At 55.8% G+C, this 27,401-nt stretch overlaps 1 protein-coding gene across 9 annotated transcripts in view; it reads right to left on the bottom strand.

The window, feature by feature from the left end:
- PRKAR1B (protein kinase cAMP-dependent type I regulatory subunit beta) overlaps positions 1–27,401 on the bottom strand; it is an 84,807-nt gene that overhangs the window by 31,377 nt on the left and 26,029 nt on the right. For all 9 annotated transcript variants that reach the window (XM_067705248.1, XM_067705252.1, XM_067705251.1 and 6 more), the window contains exons 5-6: positions 3,744–3,805; positions 2,809–2,855 (exon numbers count right to left, since the gene is read on the bottom strand). In XM_067705248.1, coding sequence (XP_067561349.1) covers positions 2,809–2,855; positions 3,744–3,805 — 109 coding nt within the window. The remainder of the gene's footprint in view (positions 1–2,808; positions 2,856–3,743; positions 3,806–27,401) is intronic.

The following is a 27,401-nucleotide window of genomic DNA, read 5'->3' on the forward strand; positions in this document are numbered from 1 at the left end:
GGGCAGGGCAGACGTACTGGGGGCACCCACAGGGCCTCCACCCGCCCCCGCGTGTGGAGTAACACAGAGATGCTGCCACTCCGGGCAGGAGGGCCCAGGCCCAGGCAGCAGCCAGGTAACCTCAAGGCTTGGGCCTCGCATCTGCGTGGAGCACACCAGCCAGGGAGGCGCATCTCACGGGACCCCGACGGTGGGCCCTCGAGGCTCCTCGAAAGACAAGGACAGGGCTCTGGGCCCAAGGTCAGCCGCCCCTGCATCTGCTCGCTGGGGAGAACCCAGCCTCCGACGTGCCAACCCCAGGGTCGTTTCAACTCTCACGCAGCCACATGCTCTGGTGACATGAGTCGGCACTTCAGCGACATCTTCGGGACTGAACTAGAGGGGTCGTGTGACTCCAAGGAAAGCAGAAGACGGGGGACATTCCGGGGGCTGGAAAGCAGGACCCAATCTTTGTGGGGCACTGTGCACGAGCGAGAGCCCCGATCTCGGTCGTCAGCCCAGTGGCTCTGCCTGGGTGGGGTCTCAAAGGATGCATAGAAGTTTGCAAGTCAGAGCAGGAATAAGAACAGAGGGAAAGGACGGGTAGAGGCTCAGAGGCAAGATGCACACTGGGAATGTCCTTCCAGGGTGTCTCCCCGACGACTGTGAACCCCAAGGGCAGGGGCCGCGTCCCCAAAGGTGTATCCTCAGGGCTTTGTAAGCATCCAGCACACGAGTGCCCAATCGACATTTGAGCAAGAAAACAAGAAGGGGGGGCTTCCCTGCTGGCGCAGATGGTTGACAGTCCGCCTGCCAACGCAGGGCACGCGGGTTCCAGCCCTGGTCCGGGAAGATCCCACATGCCACGGAGCAACTAAGCCTGTGCGCCACAACTACTGAGCCTGTGCTCTAGAGCCCGCGAGCCACAACTACTGAGCCCGTGCGCCACAACTACTGAGCCTGCGCTCTAGAGCCCGCGAGCCACAACTACTGAGCCCGTGCGCCACAACTACTGAGCCTGCGCTCTAGAGCCCGCGAGCCACAACTACTGAGCCCACGTGCCACAACTACTGAAGCCCATGCTCCGCAATAAGAGAAGCCACCGCAATGAGAAACCCGCGCACCACAACAAAGAGTAGCCCCTGCTCGCCACAACTAGAGCAATGAAGACGCAACACAGCCAAAACTAAATAAATAAATTTATTAAAAAAGGAAAGAAAACAAGAAAGGGACGGAGGACGGGGGACAGGATGGAGAGTGGTGACAGCAGAGGGACCGAGGTGCAGAAGAAGCCCACACAGGGGTCAGGGCCCGAGGAAGGACCCGGACCTGAGCCTGGAGCCAGCCGACCCCTCAGCCCCTCTGAAGGGGGCAGCTCTGGAGACACCGGGACGCGGCAGCCTCGTCGGTCTCCTCTGCTTCCTGGGCTGGTGTTGTTTTAACACAACGCGAAGCCCACAGGAGGTGGCTCTGCTGGCAGCCTGAGCCCGGGTTGGAGCCGCAGCCCGCGCTCACCCTCCATCTGCCACCCGCTCTGCGGCCGTGGCCGCCCCAGGCCCGCGGCTCCTGCCTCAGTTTCCGCCTGTGGTGTGAGACAGAACAGCCCTCGACCCCAGAGGCCTGGTCCAGGCCCCCCCGCTCAGGACGGACAGAAACTGCGACTCCGTGTGCCGCTCGCCCCGAGGTCCTGGTGGTGAGTCACTTCCTGTGCCACCAGCTCCGGAAGCCGAGGGCCGCCCGCCGGTTCCCAGAACACGCGACCACATGGACGCAGACGTACTGCTGGCGGAACAAGTGATCGAATGCCCCCCCAGCCCCTCCACAATGGCCTGGCAGTTCCAGAAGCCGAGCCCTGAGAACTGGGCTGGGTCAGTGCACCAGGGCGGCACTGCCAGACAGCAGCGGGAGCCCCACCTCATGGGGGCTCGGATTGTGGGGGTGGCGTGTGGACCGTCAGTGGCCCATCCCTGCCCCGTCCCCAGCACTGGCATCCTGGGCCCGGAGCTGGCTCGGGGGCTCCTTGGATGTGCCCCGATAGTGCCGGGACTGTGGAGTCCAGAACCCCAGAACAGGCTCAGTCCCGAGCCCGGGGCGTGGGGACCAGTCTGCCACGGGGGCCGGCCTTGACCAGACGCTCCTGGGAACAGGTGCACAAGCTGGACCGAATCAGGGCCACAGAGGAAACGTTGGGGGTAGATGCACTGCTAACGCCCAGCGGAGAGGATGACACTCATGGAGGCCGAGGGAGGAGGGGGAGGGGTGGGGGGAGGGCAGCACAGGCCCAGCCCCGCATTTGGAGAAGCCCACGCGGGGGCCCCAGGCAAGGACACCGCCATCCAAGCAGGGTGGGCTCAGCCTGTGGGGGCAGGCGACTGACAGAGGTGCACCTCCCTCCAGGTCGGAGCCTGGGTCCCTCACTCCTGAAGGCAGGAAGTAGGGGGAGGAAGCTGAACGAAATCAGGGAGCATCACATCCCTGGGACGGATGGAGCCTGGTTCCATCGTAAAGCCAGAGCCACAGGGCCTGCAGACGTTTATAAAGCGTCAGCACCCAGCACGGCCGAGTGAGCCTGCTGGGCCGTGGGCTCCTGGCTGGGGCAGGGCTGGTCAGTCGGGGCCCCGGGACCGCGGTCGGCTTGTGCAGGAAGCAGACGGCAGCCGCCCTTCTTATTTCACTCTGTGCTCAGATATGCTTACAGTATCTTTTAAGTGAACTCTATCACTTCTGGATTGAAAAACCGGAAACACATCACTCAGAAAGACGTCTTCTAGCCCTGAGCTTGTGCGCAGAGACAGGAGTTATTTTCCAAAAACAGTTCAAGGTACTTACGTCCACTTCCCCTTGGTCGATTACATAGAAGTTATCCCCTTCGTCCCCTACAAGAAAAGGGAAACAGGACACGTGATGCAAGAATGCGAAGTTTTGTTTTTCTTGTAATAAACCACCTTTCGGCATTGCTTCATAGACCTCTGCTAGGCAGTACCAGGTCTCATCAATTTTAAAAAAATCTTTAAATAAAAGCTGTACGTATGGGAGGTGCAGAACACGATGGCCTATTTCACACACGTACGGGAACGGTTACTGCAGTCAGGCCGACAGGCACGTCCTCTCCTGACACCACCATCTGAAATCCACTCCCAGCATGTTGCCAGGACTCAGCACAGCTCCACCATGTTTTTAATGACAAGGAGGTTATCGAAACATATTAACACATGTTAACTTGTTAAGTGGACTGTTCTGAAGTGTCATTAGTGGCTTTTCTCAAGACAATGAGAGTTTTGTATAATGTACATTTTTTTAAATGAATTTACTTATTTATTTGTTTTTAGTTTTGGCTGTGTTGGGTCCTCGTTGCTGTGTATGGGCTTGCTCTAGTTGAGGCAAGCAGGGGCTACTCTTCGTTTTGGTGCACGGGCTTCTCATTGTCATGGCTTCACTTGTTGCAGAGCACGGGCTCTAGGGCGCAGGCTCAGTAGTTGTGGTGCACGGGCCCTAGAGCACAGGCTCAGTAGTTGTGGCGCACGGACTCAGTAGTTGTGGCTCGTGGGCTCTAGAGCGCAGGCTCAGTAGTCGTGGCACACAGGCTTAGTTGCTCCGCGGCATGTGGGATCTTCCCGGACCAGGGCTCAAACCCGTGTCCGCTGCATCGGCAGGCGGATTCTTAACCACTGCGCCACCAGGGAAGCCCTAAATACGCTTTTTAAGTGAATAACCGATTCTTCCCAGAGGGCTCTGGCCCCGGGGAGGAGCAGAAGGGGGCATACCTTGCTGTATGACGGTCTCCCCAGCGATGTGCATGATGGGGAACATGGCATCGAATATGTCACTGGAAAAGAAAGCACAGCATGGGGGTGCTGCAGGGGCACCAGGCGACCTGCCCCTCACGGGGCTTCCCACGGCTCCTGCCCAGGGGAGACGACGACCCCTGGGACCCGCTGTCCTTTGGTCATGACCTCCTGATCTGCATGTATCGGGGTTTCACAAAAATGGGCTCACACTCAACAGACTCCACTTACAAAATGTAAAACAGATCGTGACTGTTTCCACGGGGACACGGCAACCAGTCCTGACCTGTTTTCTGCTTCTTCCAGGTGAACACTTTGCATCTGAGGGTGCTGAGACACCAGATGCAGAAATGGGAAGAAACCAGGCTCTGTAACTGCTCACTCGAGGGGCACAGAGGCCGACGAGGCTGGCTCGGGCTGTGCCCGCCAGGCAGCCCGGCCGTTCCATCGCCCGAGTTTCGTGTGAGACAGACCCACAGGCAGGCTGGGAGGCGTGGGCTGCGGGCCAGGAGGGGACGCCCATCACCCAGGGCACGTGTGCATGTTGGTCCAGGACGCTTTATATCCTCGGGATGGCAACCGGATGCAGAGTCGGAGGTCAGGGTCTGGACCCAAAGTGCAATGACCACGCTCAGGGATGTGACCCACCCCCAGGCACACGTTTCCCCAAAAGAGAAGCATGAAGCTGGGCCCTCAGGCAGGAAATGCACCTGGCAGTCAGGACGCCTGCTTGCTGCCCGCCTGCCTGTTTAAAAAGCGGATTTTTGGAAACCGGTCAGTGCAGGAGCCTCAGAGGAGCCCCAGGTGCCGGGCCCCGGGGAGGCAAAGGCAGGACCAGAGATCCACACAGCCCTGTGCTCGCCCGCTCCCAGGGCCCAGAAGACAGGAGTAAGTCTTAAGGCAGGTCCTTCCCCTCTATTTAAACATCTCTTTCTCCCTCTGGAGGAGGAGGAGGGCAGCACCCCAGGGGTCTGGCAGGTGACCGGAGGCTGCGGGGAGGCGGGGGGAGAGGGTGCAGGTGCACGTCAGGTCAGAGCTCGGCTCTCAGGCCTGTTCCACGTGGACGCCGTCCTTCCGTGCATGGCTAAGTCACGCTTCCACCTCCAGGCACACCTGAGCCCCACCTGAGCCCCGCCTGCTGCCCCGATCCCTTGGTCTCCTGATCAGGAGGGAAAACGAGCCGCTGTCTGTCCTGAGATGCGTGGCCTGGGCCCAAGGCCTCTGTTTGAGCAGCACCCTCCCTCGTCTTGCTACAAGGGCCGGGGTCCTCAGACAGGCAGTCCTCCTGCTGCCTTGGCCTCCCGAAGATGGGGGTCCACTCCCAAGCCTAGAACTTTCCCCTTCACACCAGGGTGTGGCCTCCGATCGTCCACGTGGAACTGACGTTTTCAAATTTACATTCAAGATGAGGTCTGACCCTTGAGGTCAAAACACCACAGACGAAGGGAAATGCAAATCAAAATCACGATGAGATAACACCTCACACCTGTCAGAATGGCCATCAGCAAAAAGAACACAAATAACAAATGTTGGGAAGGATGTGGAGAAAAGGGAACCCTCCTGCACTGTTGGTGGGAATGTAAACTGGTGCAGCCACTGTGGAGGACAGTACGGAGGTTCCTGAAAAAACTAAAAACAGAGTTGCCATACGATCCAGAAATTCGACTCCTGAGTACATACCTGAAAAAAATGAAAACACTAATTCGAAAAGATACGCGCACCCCAATGTTCACAGCAGCACCGTTTACGATAGCCAAGACATGGAAGCAACCTAAGTGCCCATCAACAGACGAATGGATAAAGAAGATGTGGCACATATATACGATGGAATATTACTCAGCCATAAAAAAGAATGAAAGATGCCATTTGCAGCAACATGGATGTAGTTGGACGATATTATGCTAAGTGAAATAAGTCAGACAGACAAATACTATATGATCTCACTTATATATGAAATCTTAAAAATACAGCAAACGAGTGACTATAACAAAAAAGCAGCCGACTCACAGATGTAGAGAACAAACCAGTGGTCACCAGTGGGGGGGAGGGGCAAGACAGGGTGGGGGAGTAAGACGTACAAACTACTGTGTATAAAGTAAATAAGTTACAGGGAATACAGCCAGTGTTTCGTAGTAACTATAAGTGGAATATAACAATGAAAAATCATGAATCACTGTGTCACACACCTGAAACGTAATACTGTTAATCAACAATACCTCGGTAAAAGAAAGAAAAACCCACTGATGAATCCCAACTTGATATATTTCTGAAAAAATCATGCAGACAGAGCTGTTCCATTCTGGGCTTGCTATTTTCAGCCCAGAAGTAGTTTAAATGTTCATCACAGCTAATTCCAACAACACAGACATTTTGGGTTTTGTTTATTTTAAATCCAAACCCCACTGCCCAAGCGCCATTTTAAAATACGGCTAATAAAAAGAAACGAAATTGAGCTATTTGCAGTGAGGCGGATGGACCTAGTCTGCCATACAGATACCGTATGCTAACCCACGTATGTGGAATCTAAAAAAAAAAAGGTTCTAATGAACCTAGGGACAGGACAGGACAGGAATAAAGATGCAGACGTAGAGAATGGACTTGAGGACACGGGGGGGGGGGAAGGGTGAGCTGGGACAAAATGAGAGAGTGGCACTGACATATGTACACTACCAAATGTAAAATAGATAGCTAGTGGGAAGCAGCCGCATAGCATAGGGAGATCAGCTCGGTGCTCTGTGACCACCTAGAGGGGTGGGATAGGGAGGGTGGGAGGGAGGGAGACGCAAGAGGGAGGAGATGTGGGGATGTATGTATACGTATAGCTGATTCACTCTGTGATACAGCAGAAACTAACACACCATTGTAAAGCAATTATACTCCAATAAAGATGTTAAAAAATAAAATAAAATAAAGCTAATTCTTGACTTGCAAGTAAATGTTTAGAACACATCTTGCTGGTAAGTTACTTATTTTGACCTTGGAAACAAGACCTTCGAAGCTACAGTCAAGCCAGCAGCCAAGGCCACCGAAGCCTTCACTTCACGCTGACCTTAGCTAAGCAGCAAAGTGCCTCTGAAAACAATTCTAAGGCAAGAAGGGAAGCCACCAGCCGGGGGGGGGGGGGGGGGGGGGGTGTGCCTCCCTCGACCCTGAGATGCATCCGAGCCCTGGGGGTGGGCGCTGGGCGTGCCTGGTTCCCAGCTCCTGGTGGCATCCACCCCCCGGGAGGGCCACGTGGCCCCCAACACCTTCCGGGGTGTGATCAGTTCTGGGTGTCACCTGCTGTCCCCACCCTAGCAGAAGCCAGACCCTGGCCCTGAGGCCCCGGGGGTGTGAACACATTGCCATGGAAACCGGCCTTCTCCCACAGGCCATCTCTTCAGAATGAGTGTGAAGAATGTTCTCTGATGGTCGGAGAACACCCACTCCTGGGGTGAAATACCAGCCAACTCCTTCCGGCTTCCGTGGTCTGACCTCAAACCTGCTCTAAGGGCGGGTGGCCTCCCAGATTAGACTGCGTGGGGCTGGGGACCAGGGGACGGTGTGGGATGGGCAGCCTCGTGTGGCCCCAAAGCCCACAGCCCAGCAGACTGGCCTGGCGGTGGCTCAGACCAGCCCAGGCTGTGCCGATGTCCCACCGCACTCACCAGCCATACCCCTCTCCCCTGCAGGAGGCAGGTGCCCCAGGGGTCCCAGGGTCTTGGGGTAAAGGCCCTGGAAGCTTGCCCATGGGGGCGCGTCTTACAAAATGCCACTGTGCCCCCAAGCGACCAAGAGGATCGCCCGGGAAGGACTCACTCGCCAAAGTGCTGCGAAGCCCTGGCGGCCCACCCTCCACGCTGAGCCTCAGATACCGACTCTGCAGCTCACAGGGCCGCCGCAGACCCTTCCAGCACATAGCACGGGCAGGCCTGTCCACGGTCACTCGGCAGGGCCGCACGGACGTAGACCCCAGTTCTGGGACCAGCCCGGCGCTCAGCCGGCCAGAGAGCACCAGCCTCCTTCTGGACGACAGGGCTGGTGGGAGAGACCAGGCGGCCCGCTGTGCTCCGGGTTCTAGGGAAGCAGAGCCCTTCCCACTCTCCCCGTCCTCCTCCTGGGACACCCCACCTCCGCCCCCCTCTCTAACAGTGGGCACAGTCGGGGGGACAGACCTGGACCTCTCCCTCATCCCCCATCAGCCTCCGGCGCGGCCACCCGCTCAGCAGCAGACCCCAATGTTCCCGACGGAACCACAGACTGCATCTGGCCACGCCAGCATTTAGCGGGACCTACTAGCATCGTAAACCTCAGATGCAGATTTGTGCCCCTGAGTTCATGACACTGGTGATCTGCTCTTGTTGACAATTTCTCCCCCTTCTACCCGCTTCCCCCGTCCCCCTCGCAATGGTGCTTGTTCTGAAATTTGAGGGATTTCCTTTTCATTGTATGCTTTCTCTCACAACATGGAATCTTGAGCTACATGCATGTACTTTAAATTTACCCCCAAACGGCATCGTGCTACAGATCCCACCCTGTTTCTTCCCTTTTTTCAGGAGCACATCTCGGCTTTACTCAGACTGCCTTCTCGCTGTGCCCTCATGTGGCAAAGAGCGAGCACGCGAGGCTCTCTGATGTCTTCTTATAAGGGCACTAATCCCACCATTGGGGGCCCAACCTCCTGACCTCACCTGAACCCAATCACCTCCCAAAGGCCTGCCTCCAAATGCCATCACACTGGGGCTTAGGGCTTCAGTAAGTAAATCTGGGGGACATGGTTCAGTCCACAGCAATTACCTTCTGCCAAATAGTATTTGGATTCATATTTAGGCCTTTTGTCCGTGAGGAAGGGGATCTGGTTTGTTCTTCCCCAGACGGTTAGCCAGTTTTCCCAACAACACCCATAATGGCTCCATCCTGGTATCACACTCACACAGCACACACTCTGTGTGTCTGTTATGGGCTGATTTGTGTGTCCCTCCAAATTCATATGAAATTCATACGATATGCTGAGCAGCTTTCTCTTGTGTTTTATTTTCTGGAGCAACTCGTAAAGGGATGGACAGTTTGTTGACGTCTGACAGAATTCACCCCTAAAACCTTTGGGACCTGGGTCTCTTTGGAAGGGAAGGTCTTCGGTCACCACTGAATTTTCTTTAGTGCTTTACTGATTCTTCACGGGCCAATTTTGGCCCCATTTTCAAAGTTAGCCCCAACATTTAAAAATTGAGAGAGTAATAAATATCCAAATTTTTGGCTTTTCTTTGGGAAAAAAAAGGAAGATCTGGCAACGTGGGGCCTTTGCTCTCATGAAGCAAGAACTCAGCCCCCTTCCCACCCCGGTGGGAGCACATGCTCTGTCTGCCACAATCCCTGCATCACCTGACCCCTGACCCCCAGCCTCCGTTTACAGCACCTGCCTAAGCGGCTCACTGTCCAGTGGGGGGACAGATGTACACGTGGGCCTTCATCACGAGGGGTGTGGTCATCCCTGTGACAAACGCTCCCTTGATGGCAACCCAGAGACCTGGTGCCACCCCAAAAGTTGCCTGGAGGGGCCCAGGGGCTGAGTCGCCCAGGAGTGAACCCACCTGTAGAATGGGCACAGCTCACAGCATGATGGGAGATGAACCAAGAGGACCCTGCTCCCGGAACCCTCCCGATCAGGAGCCACCATGATCATTTCTGCCGGCTCCAAACCCTATGCACACAGCAGCTCCGAGCCCCGTCTCCCAACCCTGGGAACGGCGCCAAAGGAGCGCTCGGCGCCCCTGAGCTCAGCCAGTCTCGTGATCCAGTCACGGCTCTTTTATTCCCTTTTATTGGCTGACATTTCTAATATACAGCCGAACTGCTGCTGCAGGTGGCCTGACAGGTAAACACCCCCTGCCCCAAGCCCTGCAAAGAAACCCGCAGAAGCAAACAAGTTGGACCAGTTCTCAGAGTGAGGCCACCCAAGTGCAGCAGAGGACAGAGGACGGGGAGAGAGGCGCCCACAGCCAATCAGAGCTGCGCCTGCCCCAAGCCCCTGCCCCCCTTCCAAGGGGGGAGTGAGGATCCCTGCAGCCCAGCCGCACAGAAAACCTGCGACTCCCCCCGCCCTTCCCGACTCCAACAATCTGCCCCTCTGCATTATGTAAATACGGGAATGGGGGTAGAATTCTTGTGATTTTAAGCAAAAGCGCTGTGACAATGACCCCAGGAACACCTCCAGTCATAAGGAAAAAACTGCATTAGCGTTTCCAGTATTTCTGTGTCTTTATTTCTTTAAACGTTTTATTCTGAAAAACGTCAAACTTTCAGAAGCACGGGAGTGGGGGATGTCAGAGCCAGGATGCGTGTTTACACCCCCGGCTGGTGATGTCGCGAGACCAGCTCATAACACAGTGCAGACGCTCCAGCAGCGGGTCTGAGCAGAATGCACGCGTGTGGTGACAAGGACCCGGAGGGAATAACGAGCGATGTGGACAACATTAATAAAAAGGCCCCGCTGAATGCAGAGAACGTGTTCGAGTGCGTACAAGTGCGTTTTCTGACTTCAAAATGATGCCCCCAAGGGAAAAAGTGCACCTGACATTGGAAACTGTTCTCAAAGCCCTACGCCCGCTGCCTTTGCCCTGGGAGAGCTTCTTTCCTTTGCTGGCCTGGGCTCACAGTCAACGTTATTCACGTTCCAGGAACCAGCCTGGACCCGCAGGCAAAGCTCTGGTGCCTGAGCACCACGGGGACACCCTGTTTTCTGCTGCAAGTCACAGCCCGGGTAACAGGGGGGCTTCCGTCTGCTGGGAGCCAGCGCCCCGACAGGGCGCCTGGCTTATGTTTAGGCTTTTCCAGTGTTTGGGTGAAACTGACTGCAAGTTTCCAAATAGTTCTCTCTAAACAGCAATAACTCAAGCGTAGCTGTTCACTGCAGTGGGCGTGGGGCGGCCCACTCCCTGCTGGGGCATTGAAAGCACAGTGTTTATAAGTCCCAGGAGCCTCTGCCTCAGGCAGCCCGGAGCCAACTCTTCTGTGGCTGGTTCCTCAACCCCGATGCCTGGCCCTGGGGAAAAGCACACGAACGCCTGGGGTTCCACGGGGAGCACATCCATGGTCCCAGGTGTGCCAGCTGAGTGGCACACCTGAACAAATTAATACACGTGACTCACACAGCATCGGCCCTCAGACCACAACGGAGTTAAACTAGAAATCAGTAACAGAAACGCACCTCAAAATCCCAAAGGACCTGGAGATTAAGCAACACGCTTCTAAATAACACACGGGTGGAAGAAGAAAGCCCCAGAGAGACTGAAAATGTTTAACTGAATGAAAACGAGAACGCAACTTACCAAAATTTGTGGGATGCAGCAGAAGCAGTGCTCAGAGGAAAACTTACAGCACTGAAAGCATACACTTGAAAAGGAGGAAGATCTAAAATCAATAACCTAAGGAAACTAGAAAAAGGAAAGCAAAGTAAACCTAAAGCAGGCAAAAGAAAAGAATAAAAATAGGAGATTTAAATAAATAAATAAATAAAACAGGAAATTAACAGAGAAAAATCAATGAAACCAAAGCTGGTTCTTTGAAAAGATCACTAAAAACCTATAAACCCCTCGCCATGGTAACAAAAAAAGGGGAGGGGTGGGGTGGGGAGGAGCGATTGAGAGGGAGAGAGAGAATACACAGATAATGAGCGCCCCAAATGAGAGAAAAGACATCACTGCAGATGCCATGGACATGGGACGAATAAAGGGAGACCATGAACAACTCTGTGCCCACAGATCTGCGAACGCAGATGAAAGGGACCAGCTCTTTGAAAGACGCAATCTGCCAAAACACACAAGAAGAAGCAGATGATACAACCTATTAAAGAGACTGAATCAGATGATACAACCTATTAAAGAGACTGAATCAATAAACACTCAACTACCAAACAGAAAGCACAGGCCCAGACGGGTTCACTAGCGAACTCTACCAAACACTGAAGTGAGAAATCATACCAATTCTCTACAAGCTCTTCCAGAAGCGTTTAGAAGCCGAGGGAACACTTTCTAACTCATTCTCTGAGGCCAGAATTACTCTAACACCAAAACCAGACCAAGATATTACAAGAAAGGAAAATTACACACCACTATCTCATGAACATGCATGTCAAAATCCTCAACAAAATATAGGCAAATCAAATCCAACTCTGTATTAAAAGATTCCACAAATAAGTGGAATTCATTCCAGGTATGCAAGGCTGGTTCAACATTCAAAAATTAATGCATCACATCGAAGGGCTGAAGAAGAAAGATCGTATCAACAGATGCATAAGAAGCATCTGACAAAACTGAATTCCCATTCATCAGAAAAATAAGAATACGGAGAATTTCCTCAAGTTGATAAAGAAGAGCTCTGGAAACCCTACAGTTAACATCATACCTCGTGGTGAAAAACTAGATGCTTTCCCCCTAAGATGGGGATTCAAGCCAAATATATCCCCCTCACCACTCTTTTTCAACATCATACTGGAAAAGCCCTAGCTACTGCAATAAGACAAGAAAAGGAAATGAAAGGTATACAGACTGGAGGGAATTCCCTGGTGGGCCAGTGGTTAGGACCCCACGCTTCCACTGCCAGGGGCCCAGGTTTGATCCCTGGTTGGGGAACTAATATCCTGAAAGCCGTGTGGTGTGGCCAAAAATATATATATATACAGACTACAAGGAAGAAATAAAACTGTCTGTTTGCAGATGACATGACTGTCTATGTAAAAAATCCTGAAGAATCAACAACAAAAGCAAAACCCATTGGAACTAATAAGTGATTATAGCAAGGCTGCAGGGTACAAGGGTAACATGCAAAAGTCAATCACTCTCCAATACGTTAGCAATGAACAAGCGGAATTTAAAATTAAAACTACAATACCATTTACATTAGCACCCCCCAAAATAAAATACTTAGGTGCAAACCTAACAAAGTATGCACAAGATCTGTGTGAGGAAAACTACCAAAGTGATGGACAAAATTTCCAAACTAAATACATGCTGGGCCAGCCCGCTCTCCCCACCTCGCCCTGTCACAGGGTAACTGCTGTGGTCAGAGCCAGAGGGAGACACTGCCCTCCCTCGACACCTTGCAAAGACCCTGCAGAAGGGGCCTATGCCTCTTGGTGGACAGCCACCAGCAGTGACATGGTGGCTTCTGTGGGCCCCAGGCCGGCAGTCAGAGCAAACAGTTCTGACGGATGGATGGGCTGCAAAGGCTCCCAGGTAGGCCCCGCATCCCACGCTGTAACCGAGCTTGGGGCTGGAAACCTCATCACCACCTCTGCATCGATGGTTCAGCAACAGGGCCCGGGAGCTGAGGGGAAAAGCCCCCGCATGCAACACCGCCGGCCACAAAGCCTACCCTGCCACGTCGGGAATCACGACACTTGGGTTCTGGATCCTTCTTCAAGGATTTCATTCCTGGCGGAAGAGACGCAGCTGCGGGCCGTCCAGCGGGGCCACCCGGGAGGTGTCTGGGCAGCCAGGCCAGCGGCGGCTCCCAGGCTCGGGTAAGGGGAACAGCGCAGGAGGGAGCTGGGTCCTGAGACCCACAAGGTCTGGGTCAGCGTGGCCCCCCAGCTGGCTGGAGGGGAGCAAGCATGTCCACTCTGCGGACCTAGACTCACTGGCTGTAAAACGGGGCGTCCTCGCCGACCAGCACAGGGGCTCCCAGAGCTCCCCGTCCCCGCCCACCTCTCCCGCTGCACGGCCTGCGCGAACCTCCAGGAAGTCCTCAGCTCGTCCATCACCTCCAATGAGGGTCCTTGGTCCCCAGGCTCGTCTGCACAGCAGGTGATGCCCCGACCCAGCTCGGGCCGACCCCTAAGGGACCAGCACTAGTCCTACACGGATGCCACATCTTGGGAACCCCAGGCCACTGTGCACTACAGGACGCCATCGTCACAGGGCGGGTGTGACCCCCATGTGAAAGCTGACAGCGTGGGAGCCCCCTTCCCCAATGCCTCCACCCACCCCGTGCAGGCCACGCCCAAGGTCAGGAGTGGAAAACACGGGGTCCTGGAGGCCTTCCCAGCCTGGCTCCCTCCTTCCTTCTCATCACTTCCCGGGATAGGAAACGTTTTCCAGGATAAAAGGCTTCTAGCTTATTTTAAACCCAGTGGGCCCAAGGGTCAATCACAAGGTCCAGGCAGCGGTGCGATCAGGGCTGCCAGACCCGCTGAGTACGTGGGCGGGAGATGCCACAGCGCGTCTGCCAGATCTCTGGAAACACCCACACCCAGGGCTCGGGGGGCTGGGGATGTGTGTTCTTCCCACGACTGCTAAACCAATCAGAGGCTGCTTCAAAGGGCTGGATGCAGGCCTGCAGAGGGGGCGGCGGATGCACCCACCAGGGCCGGAGACCTGGCCTAGGCTGGGAGGGGGAAGGGCGCAAACAGGGTCCGGTCAGGTGAGGGGGATGCTGGCGATCACAGGTGGGCGGCTGAGAAGTACCAGCAGCCTGCGGGGCTGGGGGTCTGGAGGGCTGAGAGGGAGGAAAACGCAGCTGGCCACACCCCAGAGGACGCCCGTGACAGCGCCACCCGCGGCAGCCACAAACCAACGTGCCTGCCCGTCGCTGGGGTGCCCTCCGCACATGCCCCTGGGCCCAGCACAGTCACCAAAAGGTCAGGGAGGCTGTGTCACCAACGTGGACAGTCTCAAGGACAAGTGCAAAGTGAGCGCCATGTGTGGGACAGAGCATGCAGGACACTACGGGAGCCCACGTGCCAGGACAGGACGGAGCCCCGGAGTGGCCTGCAAGTGGCAGCAGCCTTTGTACCACCCCGACCAGGCCAGCACGGACCCCACCACCTGTGACTTCTTTAAAAATCATCATTCTATTTATTTTTTTAAATAAATTTATTTATTTATCTTTGGCTGCGTTGGGTCTTCGTCGCTGCACACGGCCTTTCTCTAGCTGCTGTGAGCGGGGGCTACTCTTCATTGCGGTGCGTGGGCTTCTCGTTGCGGTGGCTTCTCCTGCTGCAGAGCACGGGCTCTAGGCGCACGGGCTTCAGTAGTTGTGGCTCGCAGGCTCAATAGTTGTGGCGCATGGGCTTAGTTTCTCCGCAGCATGTGGGATCTTCCTGGACCAGGGCTCAAACCGGTGTCCCCTGCACTGGCAGGCGGATTCTTAACCACTGCGCCACCAGGGAAGCCCCAAAACCATCATTTTAGACGTGCACGGAGCACCACGTCTGGAAAGCCCACCCCCCTCCTTTCCTTTGAGGGGCTGCTTGAGAGCCCCATACGCACGTGGACAGCAACAGCTCACACAGAGAGCACACACTGGCTCGGGGGCAATGCCTCCCGCTGTTGCCCAGCCCGACAGCTGCCCCACGCCCGCACCCAGCCCCGCCTTGGGAGGCCATTCCGTGCCCCGGGCTCAGGTCCCACGCAGCCATCCGTGTCCGTCCCCAGCCAGCAGCCCTGGGCCCCCATTGGGTGGCGGCACTGGGCTCCGAGGGCGGGGTAGGCCAGTGGTCACAGGGCACACGAGGTGAAGCCGCCTCGGTCCATGGAGGCTTCAGGCTTCAGGACGCGCCGGGGCCTTTCTTCACTGGTAAGGATCTCATTATATGCCGGCTGTATTTGTTTTTCCCCTTTGAGGCAATAAGACCAAGGGCACGGCCGCTTCACGCCGGCTGGTTCTCCCATGAAAGCGCCGGGGCTGTATTCTTCTGCTGCCTCTCCGGGCCCAGCCACCGTGGCTTGACACGCCTGGCGGTGCCTTGTGAACCAAGGCAGCTAGAGGGGCCCATGGCCACCCTTTCAGGCCTGGGAGCCGCGAGCACGGCCACAGGCAGACCCCAAACTCAACCCCATGCGCCGCCCCGAGGCACGGCAGTGGGCCTGGCGCTGCCAGGGGATCGACACCCTGTTCCAGTCCTACCCTGACGCTCACTGGCCGGCGGGCCTGGCGAGCAGCTTCCTCCTCCGTGAAACGGGCAGAGATGCGACCAAGGAGACAACGTGTGGGGATCTACCTACTCCTATCACCTGCGGCTCCAGCTCTGGAAGAGCCCCGAAGACCCAGTGCTGTCAGAACCCTCTATAAACTGCCGAGGCGTGCGGCCCGGGATGCAGGCCAGGTGGAAAAGGCATGTGTCTAAGAAAGAGGGGAGGGGTGTGAATCTCCGTGCACATCCGCGGACTCACCAGCTTACTTACCAATCTGCTACTTCAACACACAGGCAAATCCTGTGAGTAAAAGCGTCCCCACAGGCCCTAGGAAGGAAGCTGAGTGACCGGCGGGGACGCGGGGTAAATCCACGATCCTGCGGACACACCTTGTTGGTGGGCGCGGCTTTAGAACCATGTTAATATTTTACACAATTATAAAAACAAGGCTGCGATTTGAAAAATGACACTTACAAATCATAAGTAAAAGGCAGCAAATGGACTGAAATGTGTGTCCAATGGACAGCATCGCCTCCCAAAACGCAGATGCTTCAGGGCAAAACAAGCCGGAATAAATCTTCAACAGTTTTTGCTGATCACATTGGTGGCACTAGTAACAGTCTTGTTATTCTAAGGTCGGATGTGTGCATGTGTGTGCTCGCAAGTGTGGTGCAATAAAGCAAAGAATTCTTTTGTTGGTGTCATTTAGAGCTGGCATCTTCAGCATGGGAGAAAAGAGATAAAGACATCAAATTAATCACGTTACATTACAAGGAAGGAAGGAAGGAAGCCAAGCCAGCCAACCTGTAGCCCTGAATTGGAACTGGAAGAACCAATATGAACTCATGAAATATTTTATCTTAAAAAAAAGTCCTAGTTCTGTGTGCAGAAAAAGCCCAGCCACGATGACAGACTGAAGCAGTGAGCACCCCCAGTGCCCAGAACATGGTCTCTAAATACAATTTCCCACCAAAAGGAACCTAGAGTCTTTAGAGAAAAAACTGACTCCAGGTCTGGGGCAGAAAACATACAAGATGAGCCGGCAGCCTCTTGAAACAGCAGAAAGCAAGGAAAATGACAGAAAGCAAGGAAAATGACAGAAAAGGTGAGGCTCGGGTCAGAGGGCGCGGGAGTCCCACGAAGAGGCTCCACCAGCCAGAGACGGGCAGCCTGGGCGCCACTCGGATAATAGCCTCAGTGGATGAAACAACAAAGTGGACTGAAGTCGGGGGCTGGGGAAAACCACAACTAATAAAGATCCGTAAGGGGGGTGGTCGAGGTGTGCCGTTTACCCAGCCCTGCAGTCTGGCACGCCTCCCCTCCCCCTCCCGCGCCCACCTGCCCTGCATCGGCCCTTTTGGCCGTGGCTCTGGGTCTGCAGATGCTCTGGGTTCCTTGGTCCACGTTCCAAGGCACCTCCTAAGCTGCTGTGAGCCCCAAATTCACGGTCTTTCCTAATCCAATGGACGTCGCGTGGTGCGCTGGGCCCTGGCACTGTGGGGCCGGTCCTCCTAAGTGAGCTTTGTTCACAAGTCCACGTGGCCTCCCGCTGGCTGCAGGTGACGGGGGAGCCCGAGGCAGGCACCCCAGGGCAGGGACAGGACACCCCATCCAGTGCGGAAGCTGAGCCCTGGACCACCCCTCCCAGGCCCCCTGGCTCTCTCCCTCCCTCCGCTCCGGGGGTGGCCACACCAGAGTCACCCCATTCAAAGCCTGGCCGTTTCCACCCATGCCCTGGCCACCCTCCAAGGCCGTAAACGTGGGCGTGTGCAGGGCAGGCCAGCCTCTGGCGTCCGTCTTCTATTTCAAAGACCCCCTCCCGACGTCCTTGCGCCCAACCACAGGGGCTGCAGTACCTAAGGGCACTGGGCTCTCCCCACACGGCCCCCCGCCCAGACGCCCTGCTCCCTGGGCAAGGGAGCTCCCCACGCTCCCTCCCACCCCGATAACCCTGAACTCCTCCAAACCAGAAGCAGCCTCTGCATCCCACCCCCAGGATAGGCTCGGCACAGAGGACGCTGGGTGGACGGATGAAGGAATGAAGGAAGGAGGGAAGAGGGGCAGGGGTGGGGTGGGGGGACGGCACTCCCTCAAGAGTCTGGGTCCCCCTCTCCGGGCCCAGCACCATCCTAGGAGATCTGGCGTGTAGTTTCTCACTTTTCACTGGGCTTCTTGACAGGCTAAAATCTGGAAGCGGATCCTCAGAGGAACTGTGTATCTGGCCAAGGTTCCCAGCGAGACCCCGGTGGAGCTGCACTCCAGACCCAACCCAGAAGGCTCTGCGGCTTTCTTACTGGGTCAGGCAGGAGCCCAAGTCACGGGCCCAGCTCGACCTCCTGCCGCCCGAGGTCAGCCCAGGGTGAGGGCACAAACGAGGCCACCCGGCGGGGTCTCCCCGTGTCCTCAAATGCTTAAGCCGCTCGCCCACCTTTGAAACAGTCGAGCTTAATGAGGCGCGAACCCCATAGCCAAACTCTCTAGCCACTGCTCTGGGCACGCCAGAAACCAGGACAGACTTCGAATCCGGGCTGTGGGTTAGCTAGGAATGTCGTGTTCCTGCAAGATCCCAGTGTGACAACCGTCCCGACAGCCCTGAGATGTGCTGAGGGGTCTAAGGGACGGGTCACGTCCTCCCATACGAGGCAAGGATAGTAAGAGCGAGCATCAGCGTCAGGGTCCTCACTACGCTCAGACGCCGGGGACATGAAGCAGACGCGCGCGCGTCCCAGAGCGCCAGCCAGCGAGCGCAGGGGGCGGGGCTACCCTCCTTGAAACTTTTCTCTGAAATATTTTCAAAATAAAAGTTTAAAATTTAATCAAAAGACAAGTAGGGGCTTCCCTGGTGGCGCAGTGGTTGAGAGTCCGCCTGCCGATGCAGGGGACACGGGTTCGTGCCCCGGTCCGGGAAGATCCCACACGCCGCAGAGCGGCTGGGCCCGTGAGCCATGGCCGCTGGGCCTGCGCGTCCGGAGCCTGTGCTCCACAATGGGAGAGGCCACGGCAGTGAGAGGCCCACGTGCCGCAAGAAAAAAAAAAAAAGGCAAAAAAATAGATTTCACAAAAATCTGGACTTTCAAGCTCCTCTGGAAAAATCTGGTACCTGACCACCCGGGCCCACTCCCCAGGGCAGAGGCCGCCACGCTGGGGTCCTGCTTGCTGTAGGCCCCGCCACCTGGTCAGCTTCCCCGCAGGCCCCCGAGTGTCCTGGACTCTGGGTCAGAAGCACGCTGATGCCCAGGCCTCGCTTCCCTCTGAGAACGGGGACCCGAGAGGGGCCGGCCACAGAGTCTGAGGACCTGACCAGCGGTGCACACGGTCAAGCCGCTCCCTGGGACACTGGGACGCAGGCCTGGAGCCCGGAAGGCTGGGGACGTGTCAACCGCCTCCAAGATCCCCTGGGACCCTATCCTGCAAACAGCTTCAGAGAAACGCCCTCTCCCCCCACCCTGTGAAGGCCGCAGGGGGGCCTGTGGACAGGCGGACAGAGGGAAAAGCAGATAGACGGGACCCTCGGTCTTCTGGGGCGCAGCGAGGTGAGGCATGAGGCTGAGGGGCTCGGCAGCCAGGAAGAGGGCCCAAATTGCAGCTTCCGGACCAGCTGGGGCCTGGCAGGCCAACCGCTGGGCCTCAGCCCGTCATCTGCAAAGTGGAGCGACTGACAGAGCCGCAGAAGCATCAGTGCCACGCCCGGCACGTGGCACGTGCACCAACGGCTACGACCACTGTGTCCCTGCCACCACGCGGCACTACACTCACTCGATGCCGGGCTCCTCCAACAGGGGCTTGGGGTCTGCTGCCAGCCCCGGCCAAGGAGGCCTGATCCCAGGGCCCCTCCTGCCCCACCAGAACGGCCCCTCCCTCTCTGACAGCTGGAGCACAGTGACCCCAGGTGGCCGACACCTCCCAGCCAATGGCCACCAGCTGTAAGAAATAACACGGGGGCAGCCCATGTGGCGGTCACCATCTCCCCGGAGGTAACATCTTGGGAGACCACAGCACAGCACCCAGGGTGCCAGCACTGATGCCATCCAGATGCACCAGGACCCCACCCCAGTCCCTAACCCCTGCTCGCCACCCATCTGTCCTCCGTTTCTATAACTCTGCCACGCTGAGAATGTTATTTAAACGGTGTCACGCAGGATGTAGCCTTTGGGGATCGGCCTCACTCGCACACTCCCCTAGAGACTCACCCAGGCTGTCGTGTGTGGCAGTAACGTGTTCCCTTTTTTGGCTGACTGCTGTTCCATGGTATCCACTCACCCACTGAGGACACCTGGGTTGTTTCCAGTCTGGCACTATTACAGATAAAGCTGCTATGAGCAAAATTAACATACAGGTTTTCACGTGAACATAATTTTCCACTGCTCTGGGATAAACGCCCAAGAGTGCAATTTCTGGATCACATGGCAGTTACGTGTTTAGTTTTCTAAGAACCTACTAAAATGTCTTCCCGGCTGTAACAGCTGCCGTTCCCACCGGCAACAGCCGAGAGCTCCATCTCCGCCTCATGCCCGCCAGTGGTTTGCACTTCAACCATCCTGATGGGTGTAGAGACATGTGCATTTCCCGCTGCCTGAGGAGCTGAACGTCTCCTCGTGGGTCTGTTTTCCATCCGAGTGTCCTCTCTGGTCGAGCGTCTCTTCATGTCTTTGCCCAGTTTCTAACCGGACTACTTGGTTTTGTATTGTTGAATCATGAGAGATCTTAATATGTTCTAGATACCAGTCTTCGTTCAGATGTGAGTCCTCAGCTTGTCTTCAACCCACGTTCCACGTGTCTCACGCTGCCCTCCCTGGAGGAGAAGGTCACTGCAAACACCTTGTATCCGCCAGCCTTGCGACCCTGGCAGCACCCGAGTGCGTGTGGCACCCAGCAGGCACATAATAAGTGCCGCGGAACGCGCATCCCTAGAAAACCCTGAGTTCCTCAATTTGGCACACTGTCATTTAAATTTCAGTCCCACGCCCAGATAAACAGTGCCGTGCACGCTTGGCCGCAGAGTAACTTTCCCCCTAACTAGTCCCAGAGCCATCAGCAGAAGTTGGAGAACATGCCTCACATAATCAAAAACCCATCTGCAGATCTCACCCTACTCCCCACGTGGAGATAACACACTTAGCTGTGACTGACAGGTTGTCCCCCAGGGGCTCAGGATGAGCGAAGCCCCCGCCCCAAAGCCCAGAGCCCTCTGGGCTCGGACCCTCTGCCTCGGGGGTGTCCTGGTGTAGGGACGAGGCTCCCTCTTCACCAGGCTCCGCCACTCCCGCCCTGCTGCCCACCCACCTCCACTCCTGCCCACCAGAGCCCCCCAGAGCTTCCACAGCCAGCCCACCCTGCTGCGAACCTTGTCTCCTTCACGAGAGCATCGAAAAGAACGCAACACTGCAGGATTTATTTGCCAAAAAAAGTGCAAAACTTGTCCACTGAAAACGACAGAGGATTTCTGAGAAACTAAAGATCTAGATAAACGGAAAGACATTCCTGTCCATCACTTAGAAGCCTCAGTACTGACAAGACGCCAGTTCTGTATCAAATCCATCTATAAATTCAGTGCAAGCTTTTTAAATAGAAAGTTATCTAAAATTCATATGGAAATGCAAAGGCCCTAAAACGGTCCAGACGATTCTGAAAAAGAAGAACCAAGTGCCAGGGTTTACACGACCTAATTTCCAAACTCACTGTAAAGCCACAGCCAACAAGACTGTGTGGTGTTGGTGTGATGATACGGCACACAGATCAGCGGGACAGAACAAAGCGCCCAGAAATAAACTCTCACGTTTATCCTCAGTTGATTATTGATGAGATGCCGAGACATGTCAACGAGGAAATAACAGTCTCTTCCACAAATGGTGCCAGGCACCCAGACGTCCACTGAGAACACCACGGCCTTAGACCCCCGCCTCACAGCACACACAGTGACTCAGAGTGGATCACAGACCTCATGGGAGAGCTAAAATGATAAAACTTCCAGAAGAAAACATGGTAAAGGCTTCATTAACGTGGGTTAGGCAAAGAGTTCTTAGATAAAACAACAGAAGCATGATTCTTGAAAGAAAAAAATTGATAAACTGAACTTTAAAAGACGTGAAGAAGATGAAAAGACCGAAACACAGACTGGGAGAAAATAACTGTAAACCACGTATCTCATTAAGGGCTTGTATCCAGAACATAGGAGGCGCTCTTATAACTCAACAGTAAGAAGACCAAGAACTCAAAAAATGAGCAAAAGATTTGAAGAGACATTTTGCCAAAGAAGTTGTAGAGGAAAAGTATAGGAGAAGACACCCAATCTACTTAGCCAACAAGGAAACGCAAATCAAACCCACCACGAGACGCCACAGCCATTAGAGTGACTAGACTTGGAAGACAGACGGCCCGGAACCTCAGCAGGATCAGAGAGATGGGAACCTCATCACTGCAGGTGGGCCTGGAAACGCGCAGCCACTTTGAAAAACAGGTGGTTTCCTAAAAAGTTAGACGTAAAGGTAGCCTCCAACCCAGCAATCCCACCGTTAGGAACCCACCCAAGAGAAACGGAAACGTGGGTCCACACGAAGACTTGCACAAGCGTGTTCACAGAACCGCGAGCCCCTGAGCGACTCTGCCAGGCCCGGGGCTGTCATCACCCCACCCAGCGCACTGAGCCTCAGGTGTGCACAGGGCCGAGCAGGGGGAGGCAGGAGGGGGGACCAGGGTGCAGAGATGCTCTACCTGACGGAGATGACAGCTCCCGTGTCCGGAGCAGCCCTGAACCGTCAAGGAAGACCCATCTAAATCCTGCCTGCCTCACCCACTCCAGGCTCCTGACGCCCCCACCCCAAGGGTGGGAACCAGGCCAGGTAAGTCATCTGTGTGCAGACGCACGTCTGGGAGAGGACAGAAGCAGGACAGTGAAGTCCCAGTTCTCACTGGGTGGACGAGGCCAGGACCCGAGGCCCGGCTCTAGGGAGCTTCAGCACCACAAGCCCAGCCTCTCGGGGATTTTTTTTCTTTTTAATTAACTAATTTATTCATTTATTTATTTATTTTTGGCTGTGTTGGGTCTTCGTTGCTGTGCGTGGGTTTTCTCTAGTTATGGCGAGCAGGGGCTACTCTTCGTTGTGGGCGCGGGCTTCTCATTGCGGTGGCTTCTCTTATTGCGGAGCACGGGCTCTAGGCACGCAGCCTTCAGTAGTTGTGGCACGTGGGCTCAGTAGATGTGGCTCAGGGGCTCTAGAGCGCAGGCTCAGTAGTTGTGGCACATGGGCTTAGTTGCTCCGCGGCATGTGGGATCTTCCCGGCCCAGGGCTCAAACCCCTGTCGCCTGAATTGGCAGGCAGATCTTAACCACTGCGCCACCAGGGAAGCCCTCAGGGACTTTTAAGGAACAATTTCAGCGCTTCTGGACAGACGTGGGGAAGTTTAGACTCGTGAGCTTTCCCGGTCCTGCAATTCTGAGCACCGAGTAGCAAGACGGGGACACAGAGGACGCAGCCTCTTCCTCCCAGGGTCCCGGCTAATGAACGGCAGCTATTAAACCACTGAAAAGAAGAGCAAAAACGCTGTTCCTCACAGAGCTGCTCTCAGAATCATCGTTATTTCCACCCAATTAAGCCTTGTCTTCCGTGAAAGCATCACTTGGAAATGGCCCTGTTCTGGGTCCAGACCCCTGAACTCGTGACAAGCCACACAAAATCACACGACGAGGAAACTGCTCGGACGGGAGCCAAGCTCCACACTGCAGCACAGGTAACTAACAGGAAGCCACGTTAAACAAACTAAACTAAAACCGAGATTTAGGGCTTCCCTGGTGGCGCAGTGGTTGAGTCCGCCTGCCGATGCAGGGGACACGGGTTCGTGCCCTGGTCCGGGAAGATCCCACATGCCGCGGAGCGGCTGGGCCCGTGAGCCATGGCCCCTGAGCCTGCGCGTCCGGAGCCTGTGCTCCACAATGGGAGAGGCCACAACAGTGAGAGGCCCACGTACCGCAAAAAAACCCCACCAAGATTTAAATGCTTAAAGTGGCCATCAGCCCGATCATAAAAGGAAGAGGTTCGAATCCAAAAGGTGCATTAGCTGAGCTCACGGCTCCACAGTGAGAGGAGCAGAGAGGCCTGGCAGGGCCAGGAGGCCAGGCTTCCCCAAGAGACAAGGCCAACAAGGACCAGAGGTGAGGGGCCACGGCACGAGGGCAGAAAACGAGCTTGGGGGCAAAGGGCCACCCCCGGCCACCTGACACCTCCCTCTGGACACCCAGCAGGCCAGGCTGCTCAGGCTTGTGTGGCCAGATCCCATCTCTCCACCTGCCACCTCCGCCCTCCAGGCCGCATCAACCCCCGAGCTTGCAGGCTCCACCCTCCATCCAGTCCACCAGCCAAAGCCAGGGCCCAACCTGGCACTGTCACCAGTCTGTCGACTGCTCCCCCCGCCCCACAGCCCGCCCTCCATCCGTCCTCCACCTGTGGCCCCCGTGATCAGGGACCCCAGCAGCCCCAATGCATGTGAACTAGATCCCCAGTCCCCAACTTGGTCCTCGACTGACCAGGGTCGTTTAATATGGTCACACGCTCTGTCCTTAAACATCTAAAACGTTTCATTGAACGTTTACACAGTTGCAAAAGGGAGGAATTTCTGGGCTACTGTAAGTGCTGACGTTTTCACTGCTGAAATTGCTTGTATTACTCTTTTAAACATAGACCATGAAATAAAAATCCATAGCGTCGCGGTTCACTTTAGATGTCATCTCGCCTGGGCCGAGGGACGCCCACTTAACTGGTGAGACGTGATTTCTAGGTGTGTCTGGGCTGGTGTCTGGGAAGAGATCAGCCTTTGAGCTCAGACCACGTGAAGACGGCTCTCCCCATGGTGGGCGGCACAACCCCATCCCTTGTGGGCCCAACAGAACAGAAACGCAGATGACAGGAGATCCGCTCTCCACCTGAGCTGGACGCCCACCCTCCCCACCCTCGAGCATCCACCTGCGAGTTCTCGAGCCTCTGGACTCGCTGCACAGCCCCACCGGGCCCTGGGCATCCGGCTCACAGGCGGCACCTGGTGGGGCTTCGCGGCCTCCACGACCCCCAGAGCCAGCCCTACGTTAAACGTCCTCAGACATGTCTCTATCCTCTGGGTTCTGTTTCTCTGGAGAACCCTGATTCACCACGGGGACTGGACACCCACCAGCTCTTTAACCAAGAAACAGGGGGTGTAAAAACCCTCTTAGCTGGGATTTTTGCCTTGTTCCTTCTCTCCTTGAACAGATATTTCTAATGTTTTCTCACAGAACTTATCCTAATGTAAAAACATTTATGCTTAAAAGTATTTTATCAATCACCCTGCCATGCTGCTCTGTAAGAGATGTGTGAATCTTTGCAATTTTTTCCTATGACTAGAAGACTATAAGTATTAAAATTTTCCTTCAAGACTGAGTTTTTTAAATTATTGGCAGGGACTTCCCTGGTGGCGCAGTGGTTAAGAATCTGCCTACCAATGCAGGGGACACGGGTTCGAGCCCTGGTCCGGGAAGATCCCACATGCCGCGCAGCAACTAAGCCCCGTGAACCCCAACTACTGAAGCCCACACGCCTGGAGCCTGTGCTCCTCAACAGGAGAAGCCACCGCAGTGAGAAGCCCGCGCACCGCAACGAAGAGTAGCCCCCGCTCGCCGCAGCTAGAGAAAGCCTGCGTGCAGCAATGAAGACCCAACACAGCCAAAAATAAATAAATTTTTTAAAAAATTATTGGCACAGAGCTGACTAAAAGTAAATACATTAAATTTTGATAAATAAATATTAAATTGAAAAAGTAAAACTGTTTTGGAAACACATCATTTAGAGTACTTATGTGATGCTGATTCGTAGCGCCTTATAGAAAGCAATATGGTTGTCCCAATGTTTGGTGGCCCGAGGCACCCGGGGGCAGTCTACCCAGGGAAGACCCAGGGTGAGAGCTGGGGGTCCCCTTTGAATGGGAGGAGGCTTATCTTGAGAAAGATGGGGAAAGGCTGGCCTCGGCTGCAGACACCGTCCCTGGCAGGTCAGTCCAGAGCTCGAAGTCAGAGGCCAAGACCTGGGACTCGGAGCCTGTCTGCGCAGCCCCTGGAAGCTCACGCCAGGGTCTCCACGGCCAGCCCGGGACCATGGCCCTCAGCAGCGGCAGGATCTGCTGCTGGCCCTCCCGGCCTGGCCAGTTCTGACCCCCAGGGGCTTTCCAGCCCTCAGACTGTCCCTCTGCCAGAAACTCGCTTCCCCTGCCCCTCATGCTTGCCAGGTTTCAGGTTGAAACACCCCCTCCTCCAAGAGGAGCTCCCTGGCTGCTCTGCCCAGCAGAGACCTCGCCCATCCCCGCTCAGGTGCATCTCCTGCACGCCCCCTCCCCTGCCCACCTGCTCACTGACCTAGGATAGCGCCAGACACCCGCTGGACAGACAGGTGAGAGGGAGTGGCTCCTGCCTGGGGACCGTGGCTTTCCTGCCTTTCCTGAAGCTCTCAGAGGTTACATCACTTGCCAAGGTCATGCAGCCAGCAAACAGCAAGGCCAGGACAAGTCCAAGGTCGTCTAGTGCCAGCCACGCTCCCAACCCCAGCTTCCGGAGGTCTTAGCCTCCTCCTAATAGCAAAGCAGCCCCTAGGGCTTCCCTGGTGGCGCAGTGGTCGAGAGTCCGCCTGCCGATGCAGGGGACACGGGTTTCGTGCCCCGGTCCAGGAAGATCCCACATGCCGCGGAGCGGCTGGGCCCGTGACCCATGGCCGCTGGGCCTGCGCGTCCGGAGCCTGTGCTCCGCAACGGGAGGGGCCGCAGCAGTGAGAGGCCCGCGTACCAAAAAGTAATAATAATAAAGCAGCCCCTAACATCACCACCTCTCAGGGCCAGAAGCTCAGAAGCCCGGGGGCCATCAGCCATGTAGGCCCTGCTGCTTTCCAGAAGCTTCCCTGGGCTCCTCCTGGACGTGCACGCAGCCAAGTAAGGGGCCCGCAGAGGGAGTCACCTTTCCCAAATGGGGAGCAGGGAAGAGCGCTGAGGACGGGCTGAGCGGGGACCATGCGCGGGTTGCTTCGCCCCCGAGTTCCCACCTCCTCACCCATAAAACGGACAGACATTAAGACACACCTGAGGGGTCCCCGTGAGAGATGGGTGGAGTCAGGCGCGTCAGGTGCCCGTGGGGCGGCGCGGATGAAGCTGCAACAGATGCAGAATCAACACCAGCCTCGTCCTCAGGAAGGGCCTGAGACACCAAACGCTTCTGGAAGAAAACTGCCCTTGGCTCCCAGGGCCCCAGGCTACACGTCATGCAGCCTCACGTGTCCCACAAACGCTCCCACGGGAGAACCCCCGAGAGCCCTCTTGGGAGGCAGCTCCCCGCCACATGGAGGTTCCAGCCCTGGTCCCCCCACCCCCCGCCAAGCCAGGAGGCAGAGCCGCCCGCCTGACCCCACCTGTAAAGTGGGGAGGGTCCCAGGGTCACGTCGAAACCAGGCTCTTTGGTCAGTGGTGCAGGGCTGGACTGCCCTCAGCCTCCTGCTTAGACTTGGGTTACAGGGTCCAGCCACAGTGACTTAACAGACTCAGTCAGACTGGGTTAAAACAAGGTCCACTCCTAAGGCCCACAGTGGACTCCATCCCTGCCCAAACCATGTGGTGCGACACAGCTGGGGCGGGGCAGGAGTGCCGGAGAGTCCACAACACCCATCACAGGTGGTTCCTAGGAAGGCCAGCTGAAAGGTTAGATGAGCTACACACACCTAACATGGTGTGCCCACCCCCACCA

This window comes from Pseudorca crassidens, chromosome 15, assembly GCF_039906515.1.
Source record: "Pseudorca crassidens isolate mPseCra1 chromosome 15, mPseCra1.hap1, whole genome shotgun sequence".
NCBI classification, from domain to species: domain Eukaryota; kingdom Metazoa; phylum Chordata; class Mammalia; order Artiodactyla; family Delphinidae; genus Pseudorca; species Pseudorca crassidens.